At 40.7% G+C, this 14595-nt stretch overlaps 1 protein-coding gene across 1 annotated transcript in view; it reads right to left on the bottom strand.

The window, feature by feature from the left end:
- Positions 1-220: 220 nt before the first annotated feature.
- naa15a (N-alpha-acetyltransferase 15, NatA auxiliary subunit a) overlaps positions 221-14595 on the bottom strand; it is a 34453-nt gene continuing 20078 nt past the window's right edge. The window contains exons 14-20 of the mRNA XM_080416809.1: positions 13953-14166; positions 12405-12598; positions 10177-10285; positions 7130-7228; positions 3707-3850; positions 3272-3369; positions 221-1211 (exon numbers count right to left, since the gene is read on the bottom strand). Coding sequence (XP_080272935.1) covers positions 999-1211; positions 3272-3369; positions 3707-3850; positions 7130-7228; positions 10177-10285; positions 12405-12598; positions 13953-14166 — 1071 coding nt within the window. The 3' untranslated portion in view covers positions 221-998. The remainder of the gene's footprint in view (positions 1212-3271; positions 3370-3706; positions 3851-7129; positions 7229-10176; positions 10286-12404; positions 12599-13952; positions 14167-14595) is intronic.

A 14595-nucleotide genomic window follows, 5' to 3' on the forward strand; every position in this document is an offset into this window, starting at 1 on the left:
CCGGGGCGGGGGGGGAGGGGCTACGTTTTATGTGTCGTTATAGCGCCAGTCTCAACCTTTTCTCAATTTCCAGGACCCCCCCCATTAAATTAAATACCATTTCTGATCTCTGGGATCCCTCCCCCCCCCTATTCTACACAGTAAAATCCTCAGTGTAAATGTAATATCTCTGAGAGTGTAGAAATGTAAGGGTCCGTTTGGTTTCATTTCTACACTCTCAGAGTTAGACACCCTATTTAGCCTGAACCCAGATGCCTAAACTGTTTAAGCATTTTTTACTATTTTGTACTATTGTGAAAACAGCTGATCTACATCGACACGTTGTGAGCTTGTAGATCGGCTATTTGAACTATCTTAAAATGTTTTTTCAAAATAGTAAAAAATGTCTCAAAGGTTTAGGCATAAAGGGTCATTAACCCATTGATACCTGGAACGCATCTGTGTCACTTTAGATTTCTTTAGGCTATTCAAAAATAGCAGATATACAAGTTCATAGCGCGGCACCGAGTGCCGCGCTATGAACTTGTAGATCTGCTATTTTTGAAATTTTGAATTTTTGAAAAAATCTTGAAAAAAATTTTTTAGATTTTTTTTTTCAAAATGTTTCAAAATTTCAAAACTTTCAAAAAACCTCAGGTCTTAATGGGTTAATATAAGGCAGGATGGGCCCATACCGTATAAGGGGTCCATTATGGTTCCCAACTATCCATCATTTAGCTTGGGTGGGGACCCCCTCAAAGACCCCTAGAACCCCCTGACGTTGAGAACCAACATTATAGCAGACACGTGGACACACCCTTCCCCCGCCCGGCGCGCTCGCTCCTCTCGTTCCGTTTCTCCTCCCTCTCTCCAGGCCCCTCCTCCCTCTCTCCAGGCCCCTCCTCCCTCTCTCCAGGCCCCTCCTCCCTCTCTCCAGGCCCCTCCTCCCTCTCTCCAGGCCCCTCCTCCTCTCTCCAGGCCCCTCCTCCCTCTCTCCAGGCCCCTCCTCCTCCTCTCTCTCACATGTCGTTGGCGGTGTCGTCGTGCTCTCCCTCGGCCGACAGTTCTCCGTTGGCGCTGCAGGGGGCGCTGTTGTGCTGGTACCCGGGGGGCATGAAGGCCAGGGTGTAGGGGTAGAGGGCGTGGCACGCCGCGCGGTACGCCTCCGCCGCCCGCTGACCGCTGGCGCCCAGCTGACCGCCGCGCACCGCCTCCAGAGCCTCAGTACAGATCTGGACCCAGGAGACACATTATAGTCATTAAATTGGATGATAAAAATTAATGCAAATACAACATAATAGTAAATATTTAACACAAGTTATCTGAACCCAGACACACATGTTTTACCCTGCAAAAACACAACTTTCATTTTTATCACGTGGAACACACATTGCAGTGAATACATAAAACACACATTGCAGTGAATACATAAAACACACATTGCAGTGAATACATAAAACACACATTGCAGTGAATACATAAAACACACATTGCAGTGAATACATAAAACACACATTGCAGTGAATACATAAAACACACATTGCAGTGAATACATAAAACACACATTGTTAGACAGAGTATTCTGCATTATATTTCATTACACTTATATTATTTTCTCTTTTCTTATCAACAGTATGTCAGCTCTTGTTCTTTTTTTTCCATTTACGTTTTACGGTTGCAATTGCATTTTATCATCTCGTTCAGGGGTGATGCAATCTTGATGATGTAGAGCAGTGTTTATCAACCTTTTTTGTGCCAAGGCACACCTGGCATAGCCAAAAGATCCCAGGGCACACCTAGATATACGGTGTGTGTGTGTGTGTGTGTGTGTATATATATATATATATATATATATATATATATATATATATATATATATATATATATATATATATACACACACACACACACACACACACACACACACACACACAGGGCCGGCCCTAGGATTTTCGTGGCCCCTAAGGAAGATTCTTTTTGGTGGCCCCCCCCAAACACCCCCATTGTAAAATCATTACGTAATTTTTTTATTGCATACTAAAATAATAACGCTAGTGGTTGGATAGGAGATACATGACATAATTACAATATGAAAGTAGAAAAAAAAGAAAAAAAAAATCGAGGGGCTGGGTTCACAGTCACACCTCCTTCAAACGGCGCGGCACACCTCAGCAGTAGCCCCGGCCCAAAATTGGGACGTTTGCCAGGGTTGATAAACACTGGTAGAGGGCCACTATATATTTCCACACTCACTCCAGAGGGTCACATTACATATACTGTCAGGCAGACACCTCTCCATCTCCCAATTTTAACTTTGTTCGTAAATTAATGAACACACAATTCTATGTCAAACAAAAGTAGCAAAAATAGCCGATCTACAAGCTCAAAACGTGTCGCAGTGCGACGGGTTTTGAGCTCGTAGATCGGCTATTTGTTGCCATTTTTTTATTGGAATCCAGAATTTCCTTTTGCCATTTTAGAATTGGAATCCTGAAAAGTAATATTTGTATTTAATTTCAAATGCATATAGTTATACTTATGTTAACTTTATGAACTCATTCACTGCCACTGACGTAAAAAACGTAATTTTAATGTTTTCATTTTTTCCATTTCATTTTTTTTTTTCAAATTTGACCCAAACACCAAGGAGATATGATTTTTCGAAGATCTAGACTCCCATCCACTTCCTTGTTAACTTAAAACTTAAAAATTCTGTATCTCGGCTCCTGAGTACTTTTTTTTTCCTCGATGAAAAATCTCTGGCAGTGGGCAAACGCGGCCAGCAATAATTGTGGCAGTGAATGAGTTAAATGCAAATACATTGGACATAAAAAAGACAATAGAATTTTAACACTAGTCATTAAGCTACTAATATAGACTCAAGTAACTAAAGCGGGTCATGTTTGCATGTTTGCAATTGTAACAGCTGAAATCAATAATATATCACTATTCTGATATTAACCTGCGGTCCCAGTGAAGGTACGGGCCGCCAGTTGCCCATGTATGGTCTAGTTTATTTCTCACTTGAGATTAAAGGCGGTTACACACCGGCGAATATGCGAATATACGCAAAATTCGGACTCGTTCCGAATAATTAAAAGGCGCTTTTTTCGCTCCGCGAAACTGGTGTGGAAGCTTGCATTGACTTTATAAGGATTTAAAGAAAAACGTATTATTCGCATGAAAAAAATCGCCCCGGTGTGTAAGGACCTTTACTCTTGATATAAACTGTGCATTCATTCTTTGTATCATCATCATGATGTCATGTATTTTGAGGAGGAAGGGGCGGTACCTGGATGCTCCGCCCAGTGAGGGCCTCGTCCAATGCCGTGGCCAGATCACACGCCATCTTGTCAGAGGAAGGCTCCAGATAAACCATCATCTTAGCAGCTGCAGGAGGAGGATACAAAGTATCAAAACATAGAAATACTCAAAACTCTCTGAAGTGAACACTTGGACAGGATGTATTGTACACTCGCTGTTTGTCTTTCCAAGCGGCTCAGGGAGCTCAATCACTCTATGGTCTCGGCTCCACCAAGAGAAAATGACCATTTGGGACACAAACGATTTCCGGGTTAAGCTGGAGGAGTGCGGAGTGAGCAGAGATTTGGGCACTGGAATTTGGCTAGACGGACGTACCGGCCAGGTGGTGTGGGATGGGAGTTGTAGTTTTATGTACCGGCTAGGCGGTGTGGGATGGGAGTTGTAGTTTTGATTAGGTACGTACCTGCCAGGCGGTGTGGGATAGAGTTGGAGTGCTGACTCAGGTAGTTCTTATTAAAACTGGTTGGGTTGTTGTCACCAAACAGCCTGGAGATCTCCTGCTTCAACACCGTCCTCACTGTCGAGGGAAGCTCTGCACTCTCATCCACTACACACACACACACACACACACACACACACACACACATTAGTACAACTGTGAGGACCTTCAGCTGGCTCCATTATGCTCAGTGTGGGTAAACTACTGTGCTACTTTAAAACTGCATGTATGTGTTGTCAGGCAGAAACCAAGTCCAAAATATAAACTTTTCAGATATATATTTTTTAATACAACACAATGCTGCCTCATCAAAGTTGGTATGGTGACTTTATACATTGTCAGATACTTGAACGTGTCATTATATTATCATCACTTTACCCAAATACAGCTCAAGTGGAGTTAAGGTGAAATTCACGCGAGCAGCTCTTGCTGCGGGCGGCAAGAGCTGGATTGTGGGTGAGCTTCTCTTTTCACTGCACCGCGCAGGAGGAAAAAAAACAACAATGATCGCGGCGCGATCACCGCTGAACCGCTTGCCGTGTGTTACGACCTTTAGGAGGTTTTTGACCATTAATGTGGGAGATAGTTTTCCATCTGACTTTGAGATGAGATGAGATATACTTTATTAATCCCCTTAACACATTGAGTGCCAATCGCGTAGATCTACGCGAACCTATTTAAAGCCACCACGTGCCAATCGCGTAGATCTACGTGAAGTGGGAAAAAAAAACATTAACATTTTTAATGTTTTTTTTTTCCAATTTCACCCAAAGACCAAGGAGATATGATTAGTTGAAGATCTAGACTCCTATCCACTTCCTTGTTAACTTAAAACTTAAAAATGCTGTATTTCGGCTCCTGAGTACTTTTTTTTTTCCAATGAAAAACTCTGGCACTGGCTAAAAAAATATGAAATAATTCTGGCAGTCAATGTGTTAACACATTCCATGCCAGAGTTTAATCTCATAATGTACTCACCAGTGCCAGCGTTTTATTGTTGTTTTTTAGTTTTTTTCATGTCGCCACAGACCTCGCTAAATAAGTTAAAAGTGCGCGTTCATTTGGTTCTAAACACACAGCGGATCTGTGAGAAACGGCCAGCGAAAACAGTTTCCAAATGCGAGCCGCCATCTTGAAGATACAGCCGATCAACGCTAAACAGTGATCAGCGAGGAGAAAAACAACAACCGAGAAAATCGAGTTTTAAACAGGATCCCAGACAGGAAGCGGATACGATCGAAAAAAACGGAACCCGAATAATTCTGTTTCCGACCGGAAACCGGAAACGGAAATGGATCAAAAAAAATCGGAAAGTGCACCTGGGGCAATTTCAATGGGAATCGGCGGTTCGCGTAGATCTACGCGACTGGCACGCTGCGGCTTTAAATAGGTTCGCGTAGATCTACGCGACTGGCATTCAATGTGTTAAGGGAGGCCTTACAGCAGCATAAATGTGATCAAATAAATAATCTATGAGACAAACATGAAACACATCAGACACACAGATGGACATAATCACACAGACCAGGACCGTATGCATTGAGGGAGAGAGTTCTTATGCATTATACAGTCTATATACATTATATTGTTCTTATGCATTATACAGTGTATATACATTATATAGTTCTTATGCATTATACAGTCTCTATACAGTCTGATGGTAGATGGCATTAAAGAGTCTGTAGACTCTGTATGTATATTTGGGGGAAAGCTTAATCTAATGGACTATTTATTTATTCCTGTTTAGCCAATTTGCCAATTAACCACTTCAACCCTAGCATCTCTATTCTGAGGGGAACATTAGCCAAAAATAAATAGCTCCAGCTTGGAGATCGGCTATTTTTGGCAAAGAGGTTTATGTGTAGAGGGAAAAAAGAGCAGACCAAGTACAGAGCCAAAGGTCAAGTTTAATAAGTATTGAGGCTTTAAGTGGTTAAATAATGTCTGAAAACACTGATGATAGTGGCTGTGAAACAAGTCTATGAAGTTATCTATGAAATCAATGAAAAAGTGTAATCTGCAACACAATATTTGATACAATATGTAGTGGGGGGTCCCTGCTTCATCTCTCTCACAGCTAAGGGGTCCTTATAACTAATACAACTACAGTGGTTGTAGTTGTTCTCCCTGCTCTTCTGTTGAGACCTTTATATCCTGTGGTCTGGTAGGACACCTACTGGTCGACAAGAGGTACTGCATGATAGTCAAAGTGCAACTTGTCATCTGCCATAATCAGACTTTGTGTTCTCCCTCACAAGATGACACATAATCACAGACTTTGTGTTCTCCCTCAAAAGATGAAACATAATCAGACTTTCTGTTCTCCCTCACAAGATGAAACATAATCACAGACTTTCTGTTCTCCCTCAAAGAATGAAACATAATCAGACTTTCTGTTCTCCCTCACAAGATGAAACATAATCACAGACTTTCTGTTCTCTCTCACAAGATGAAACATAATCACAGACTGTCTGTTCTCCCTCACAAGAAACATAATCACAGACTTTCTGTTCTCCCTCACAAGATGAAACATAATCACAGACTTTGTGTTCTCCCTCACAAGATGAAACATAATCACAGACTTTGTGTTCTCCCTCACAAGATGAAACATAATCACAGACTTTCTGTTCTCCCTCACAAGATGAAACATAATCACAGACTTTCTGTTCTCTCTCACAAGATGAAACATAATCAGACTTTGTGTTCTCCCTCACAAGATGAAACATAATCACAGACTTTCTGTTCTCCCTCACAAGATGAAACATAATCAGACTTTGTGTTCTCTCTCACAAGATGAAACATAATCACAGACTTTGTGTTCTCTCTCACAAGATGAAACATAATCACAGACTTTCTGTTCTCCCTCACAAGATGAAACATAATCACAGACTTTCTGTTCTCCCTCACAAGATGAAACATAATCACAGACTTTGTGTTCTCCCTCACAAGATGAAACATAATCACAGACTTTCTGTTCTCCGTCAAAGGATGACATTTGAGCGCTTTGACCTGGGTTTGAATCCAGGTTGGACATCAACGTTACAGACTGCAGGTTTAAAGCTATTCTGTACCTTTCCTGTTCCACCCTGAATTGACATTGAAATGAATTGAAATTGAAGTCCTGACACAGGATCTAAATGTCTCAATAGAAGAGCAGGGAGACCAAATACAATCACTGCAGTTGTGTTAGTTATTGTATTAACATACTCTACCATATATTTTGGAGGGTATTTGAGGTGTTTAGGGGGGTATTTGAGGTGTTTTGGGGGGTATTTGAGGTGTTTTGGGGGGTATTTGAGGTGTTTAGGGGGGTATTTGGGGTGTTTTGGGGGGTATTTGAGGTGTTTAGGGGGGTATTTGAGGTGTTTTGGGGGGTATTTTTCTCACCTGCTTTGAAGAAGCGTACCAGACACTGGTGGAGCCATGGGTGGGTGGAGTCTATGGTCACCGCCCGCTTCACCGACTGAAGCATCAACAGGAACTTCTCTGAAACCCAAGACACAACATGACATGTTTATTTTGAGCGTTCAGTAAGTCCTGCTGCCCCTCAGGGGTCCTTGAAGGGTCCCCTGTAGACAGAAGAACAGGGCTCGAGATATATATATATATATATATATATATATATATATATATATATATATATATATATATATATATATATATATATATATATATATATATATATATATATATATATATATATATATATATATATATATATATATATATATATATATATATATATATATATATATATATATATAGTGGAGTGTGGTGAGACAGTAGATGTTTATGTTACAAGGAAATTGGAAAACCAGTGAAATTGAAAAGGAGCACTCGTTTTCACCCCCCTCGCTTCCCCCTTTGTTATCGATTCACTTTGATTGCAACTGGTGACGTTAATCTGTCTATGTAATCAACACACCTGTTACTAGGCAATTCTGTAGAACCAACACTGGAGGGCAATGCAAGCCACACTAGAGCCCCCCCCCCCCACACACACACACGCACACACACTAATTAGAGAGTGTCGTGGATAGTAACCCATGAAAAGATCTATTCTCCCCCTATCGGTTTACAACTTGGACGGCGCTGATTCGACTAGCAGATCATCGGCCGGTCGGCGCGGGCACTCGCGCCTGGAGGCACTCGGGCGCGCCTCCTACGCCTCAAGGTCTGCTGAGTCGGCGCGCCTCCGTCATGGACAATAACTATTATCACCGTCTCCGACACCTTTTAAGGTTTCCACAGACAAATTTAAAACCCTGGGTATAATAGCCACTCGTAAACATGGGGAACTTTTAAAGAAGAACTGGGATTGCAAGATGCAGCAATTGAAAAATAACATTGAATTCTGGAATACTTTACCCATATCCATGGTTGGTCGTATTAATGCCATAAAGATGGTCGCTCTGCCTAGATTTTTATACAACTTCAATTGTTTACCGGTGTTTATACCTCTCTACTATTTCAAAAAGTTGGATTCCGTTGTTTCATCTTTTCTTTGGAGTAACAAATCTGTGAGGATATCTAAAAAACATTTATGTAAGTCTAAGGCAGCAGGGGGCTTCGGACTACCGCAATTTAAATTGTACTACTGGGCAGCCAACTTGTATGCGCTATCTTTCTGGCGCAACTGCCTATCAGCAGAGCATGTAAATGGTCCAACTTGGCTTCAGATTGAGATGGCTTCAGTCGGTGTTACCTCTCTTCTTGCGTTGCTTAACAATCCAGCCAAGCGTAAAATACCACCCTACATAACCAACCCTATTATACTCTTTAAAAATATGGAAACAAATTCAGTCATTTCTTAATCTGCCCAAGGTGCACTTGGATAGTCCAATCTGTCATAACCATGCCTTTCCTGCTGCCTTAACAGACCCTGTTTTCTCTACTTGGAAGAACAAAAACATTGTAACTATTAAGGATCTGTATGCAGAGGGTAACCTCTTGTCTTTTCAACAACTACAAAAGTCTCATAACCTGCCAGCAGCACACTTCTTTAGGTTCCTTCAGATCAGGAACTATCTTAGAACTCATATACCTAACTTTATACATTTACCAAAACACGACACACTAGACAGTATTCTTCAGCTTACACCTGGTTTTATGGGTTCAGTTTCCTCTTTCTATGACAGTCTACAGGCTTCTGATGTTGTTTCCAGTGATAAATCTAGGTGCGACTGGGAGAGGGATTTGGATATTACAATTTCGGAAGATGTTTGGGAGTCAATTTTGGGTAACATACATTCCAGTTCTATAAATGCCAGACACACCCTGGTCCAGTTCAAAGTTGTGCACAGACTACACCATTCGAAGTCAAGGCTTCATGCCATATATCCCAATACCTCTCCCTTATGTGATAAGTGCAAACAGGAGACCGGCACACTTGCTCACCAGTTCTGGTTCTGCTCAAAACTAAACACATTCTGGTCACTTATTTTTGATTATATTTCAAAGGCATTGAATAAAAACATTGAGCCAGATCCACTACTGGCTATGTTTGGATCCGTGGCATTCAATCCCTCTATTAAATCATTCGAGGGTCAAGCCATCTCCTTGTGCACACTGCTGGCCAAACGTTTAATTTTGCAACAATGGAAATCTGAATCTAGTCCTCTGTTCCAGCAGTGGCTTAGAGACTTGGGCAATGTCCTACACATGGAGAGAATTCGGTATGCAATCATCAAAAAAGATAAGGTCTTTCTGAAAATATGGCAACCCCTGTTGGATAGGTGGTCGGTCTCCTGTGACGGAGCCCGTGCTCGAGGTGGCCCCTCAAGTGTTTGAGAACAGTGTGGGTTGAGCTTTCTCTGTGCCTTGTTTGTATAACACAAGCTGTCATGTCATCTACTTTGATACTCTTTTGGCTGAGTTTTATCATTTTATTTTTCTCAGGTTTTTTTTCTTTTTGTCTTTTTATTTTCTCCTTTTCCACTTTTTGCCCTCTTTCCTGTACTTTTTAATACATTGTCAATTACAATCTTGTGAGGGCCGGGTGGGGGGGGTTGTGTTTGTCTTGTGCGTTTGTTTGTTTGTTTCACAGAAAATTTGAAGAGTCCTGTGTCATTGTTTATCCTCCTGTAAAACTGACATCTTCAATACAAATTATGTGAAAATAAAAATAACTATTATCACCGTCTCGTGAGTTAAAAACACAGCGTTACTCTGCTCAGTTTGGCTAACCGCTTCATTATCCAACCTGTCATAGAATATTTCTCTCATATTATCCATTTTATTTTCATTTTTATTTTATTTATTTTTTTTCCTCCTCGCATCAAAGCCCTGCCTCGCGCCGAAGCCCCACGCCTAAAAACGAGCATACCTTTACAATGTCCCAAAGAATGCCAATTTCCCTGTAACATATATATACCTTTCCTGTAGTAGATCTACATATACTGTGGAGTGTGGTGAGACAGTAGATGTATATATACCTTTCCTGTAGTAGATCTCGAAGGCTAACAGGTGAGTCTCTATCTTGCTTCTCACCAGGTTCTTCAGAGGAGTCAGAAACTTCACTGCTTCCTCCAGAGGACTCTCCACCTGAACAACACAATGCATTCATACAACTTGGTCATTTGTTCTCTTGAATACTTAAGTCTTTTTGGGCGGTGAAACCGCCCCTATATGTGAGGTTTGGATATTTGCACCCCCCAATCCTGCGCTGTGATTGGCCACCAGTGTACCCCCCTAACCCTGCACCGTGATTGGCCAATCACAGTCTATTCAGGACTGTGATTGGCTAGTGAAACATGACACATGTGCATAGCCCTATAAATAGGACTATGCACTTAAAAAAAACACATTTATGGTTTTTTTCAAGTGAATCACACATTGTGATTAGCTAGCAAGACACCGCACACTTCACACTGGGTGTGATTTTTGGGCGGTGAAACCGCCCCTATAAGTGAGGTTTGGATATTTGTACAACAAATCCTGCGCTGTGATTGGCCAAAAATGTACCCCGCCTAACCCTGCACAGTCTATTCAGGACTGTGATTGGCCAGTGTCACATGACACATGTGCATAGTCCTATATAAGAAACCATAACTTTAAAAAAAACATAAATTAGTTTTTTTAAGTTATGGTTTCTTCCATCATAAAGAGTGTTTCAATAAATGTATTTATTTTTTGTACATGATTGGTTGACTCCATTCAGTATTGTGATTAGCTAGCAAGACACCACCCACTTCACACAGGGTGTGATTTTTTTTTTTTTAATCATGTACCTTTTAATATATTTAAAAGCAAGTACTCCAGTACTTTAACTTTTAGTACAAATTTCAGAGCAACTTCCACTAGTAGTGGTCTAGTGGTCTAGTGGTCTAGTGGGGTAATATCTGACCAGGAGTGTCTATACTTTGACTACTTTCATTGTTGATTTAGTCAACTAAAACTATGACGAAAAATGTTCGTCGACTAACCTTTTTTTCACTGACAAAAACTAAATATAAACTAAATATAAATTAAGCTACGATGACTAAAACTAAGACTAAATATAGTGACAATTTCGTCAACAAATAAAAACTAGACTAACTATGTTAGTGAAGGACTAGTGGAGAAGAGATCCCACTAGAATCAGAACTAAGACAAGAACTAAGACAAGAACTAAGACAAGAACTAAGACAAGAACTAAGACAAGAACTAAGACAAGAACTAAGACGAGTCATTTTATGTTCGGTTGCGCTCGGGTGTTGCGCTCTGAAAATAGCAGATCTACAAGCTCACAGCTCATGCAGCGCGACGCGTTGTGAGCGTGTAGATCGTCTATTTTCAGCATGCAACCAGGTGCAAAATCAGCCATTGTGACGCCATCAAGACCCGTCTAAAATATGACTAAAACATTTCAGGTGACTAAAATATGACTAAAACTAAATGCAATTTTATTCAAAAGACTAAAATATGACCAAAACTAAATCAAACTTGGCTCAACACTGATACAGTTTTTATTGGGGGACAAGTTGTTGTTGGTAGTCAGTGGTGTGAATGGAGTGTGTGGGTCGTGTTTAGCCCCCGAAGGAAAGGATAGTGTGGACTGCCGTGCTATGAGCTTGTAGATCTGCTATTTTTGAAAATAAATAAATGGAAAATGTGTGCAAATCTTTGAATATATATATATATATATATATATATATATTACAAAGCGAACATTTGTAACTCAAATCTTTGCTTCTGGAGATCTCTGGAACAAAAGTGTTCGGTTTAATTTTTTTTATATATATATATTATTTTTGCACACATCTTCATGATTTTTCAAAAAAGCAGCTTAAAAACTTGTTTATCTGCTATTTTTGAATAGCCAAAGAAATCTAAAAATGACACAGATGCGTTCCCGGTCTTAACCCATTAACTGCCAGAGGTATTTTCATATATTTTTTAGCCACTGCCAGAGATTTTTCATTGAAAAAAAAAAGTACTCAGGAGCCGAGATACAGAATTTTTAAGTTTTAAGTTAACAAGGAAGTGGATAGGAGTCTAGATCTTCGAAAAATCATATCTCCTTTGTCTTTGGGTCAAATTGGAAAAAAAATATATATAAAAAAAAAAATTAGTTCACGTACAGTAGATCTACGCGATTGGCACATGGCGGCTTTAAATAGGTTTTGCGTAGATCTACGTGATTGGCAGTGAATCATTTAATGTCTTCAGTACTTTGACTGACCTTGGCCAGTTTGTCTGGTATCAGCTCTTCTTTAGGTCCTCCAATCTCCTCGTCGTCGTCCTCTTTCTTCTTCTTCTGGTTTTTCAGCTGTTTCTCCTTCTCTGCGTTCTTCTTCTCCTCCTCCAGCTGAGCTTTCTTCTGCGCTCTGCGCTGCTTGTTACGCTGCTTCTTCATCTCCTTGTCATTCAGGTTCTCTGAGTGGTGGGGGCAAAGGGTATTACACTTTAAAACAGTGTTCATTTTGACAGCAAATGTTGATGACTAGTCATAGTCTTTTGAATAAAATTTAATGTAGCTTTAGTCATATTTTAGTCCTCTGACATGTTTTAGTCTAGTTGCTGTTGACTAAATAGCATAAGATTTTTGTCAACTAAATCTACAGTTGACTGAAGTTTATGTTGGCGGGACTTGAAGGCGTCATAAAGCCTAATTTATAATTAGCTGTGTGCAGAAAACAAACAGAAATAACCAAAGAATAGGAGCATAAAATGACCTGTCGTCGTTCTAATGGATCTCTTCTCTTTAGTCCCTTTAGTCTTTATTTCAAATGTTTTTGGACGAAATTGTCAGTATATTTAGTCATAGTTTTAGTCAGTTCTGGCTCTCATGGTTGTCATAAGTAATTATGTATTAATTAGAGTTTAACGATTCCACTTGATTAACCCATTCCAGGTCTTAACCCATTAAGACCTGGTGTCATTTTTTGATTTGAGCTAAAAAGCATGATTTTACACTTTGGGCTATTCAAAAATAGCAGATCTACAAGCTCGTAGCTGAAAAATCTTGAAAATGTGTGCAAATCTTTTATTCTTTTAAAGCGAACATTTGTAACTCAAATCTTTGCTTCTGGGGGGTCCCTGGAACAACATATTTTGAGATGGGCGTCGGCGGCCAAATACATATAATTTTGGGGGTCCTTGACATGAAAAAGTTTGAGAACTACTGATATAGAAACACATTTTTTTTCAGAAAACGTAATGGCTGAACGATTCCCTCTCAACGGTCCCATTCCTTAACACATTGACCGCCAGAGGTTAATCTCATAATGTACTCACCAGTGCCAACGTTTTATTGTTGTTTTTTGTTTTTTTCACGTCGCCATAGACCTCGTTAAAATCCTTAAGATTGAGCTGTGCACTGTTTGTATACATCGCGGAGATCTCCCTGCGTGTACCAGTCCAAACCACGAGTCAAACGGAGCCGCCATGTTGTAGTTAGAACGGTTTATGTTAAACAGTGATCAGCGAGGAGAAAAACTACAATCGAAGAAAATGGCGTTTCAGTGTGCGCTTTAGAATGGAGGCCAACGGGATCTGCAAAACGTGATCCCGAATCATTCCATTTCCGGTGGTGTTACAATGAAATGTGCCGTATAGAAAAAAAAAAAATTTCAGAAAAAAATGAAAAAGCACCACAGCCCGTAGGCTACGGGATCGGCGCTTTACGGTTGGATTTATCGGCCCGTATAGGCTACGGGCCCGGCGGTGAGAGTGTTAAAGGTTCCCTTTAACCATCCCTATAATCATAATAATAACCATGAGGTCTCACCGGTGTGAGCCTGGCTCTCCTGGTCGTCGTGGGCCAGAGGCTTGTCGTGGAGGTCCAGGTAGATGGTGATGGCCGTGCAGGCAGCCTTGTAGTAGAAGGGATGCTGCCTCAGAACGTCCTCCAGCTTCAGCAGGTCCACGTAGGAGCGCAGCGTCATCTTACGCATGCAGTACGTGTGGAAGTCAAACTGGTCGTCCGTGATCTCCACAAAATGCTGCCGGGGGAGGGGGAGGGGGGAGGTGGGGGAGGGGATAGGAGGACACGCCGTGGTTAATATACATCTAGTTAGGGGCTGTCACAATTACAAATTAAGTTGACGATTTAATTGTCACACATAATTGCGATTAACGATTTAATTGTGTGTTTGGCCATGGAACATTGGAACATTATGAATAGAAATTACATTTCTGTTGCCCTTTAACACATTCCATGCCAGACGTTAATCTCATAATGTACTCACCAGTGCCAACGTGTTATTGTTGTTTTTTTGTTTTTTTCACGTCGCCATAGACCTTGTTAAAATCCTTAAGATTGAGCTGTGCACTGTCTGTATACATCCGCGACATCTCACTGAATCTACCAGTGAAAACCACGTGTCAAACGGAGCTCCATGGTTGTAGTTAGAACGGTTTACGTTAAACAG

Source organism: Gymnoscopelus braueri (assembly GCF_963280865.1).
Source record: "Gymnoscopelus braueri genome assembly, chromosome: 20".
Taxonomy (NCBI): Eukaryota; Metazoa; Chordata; class Actinopteri; order Myctophiformes; family Myctophidae; genus Gymnoscopelus; species Gymnoscopelus braueri.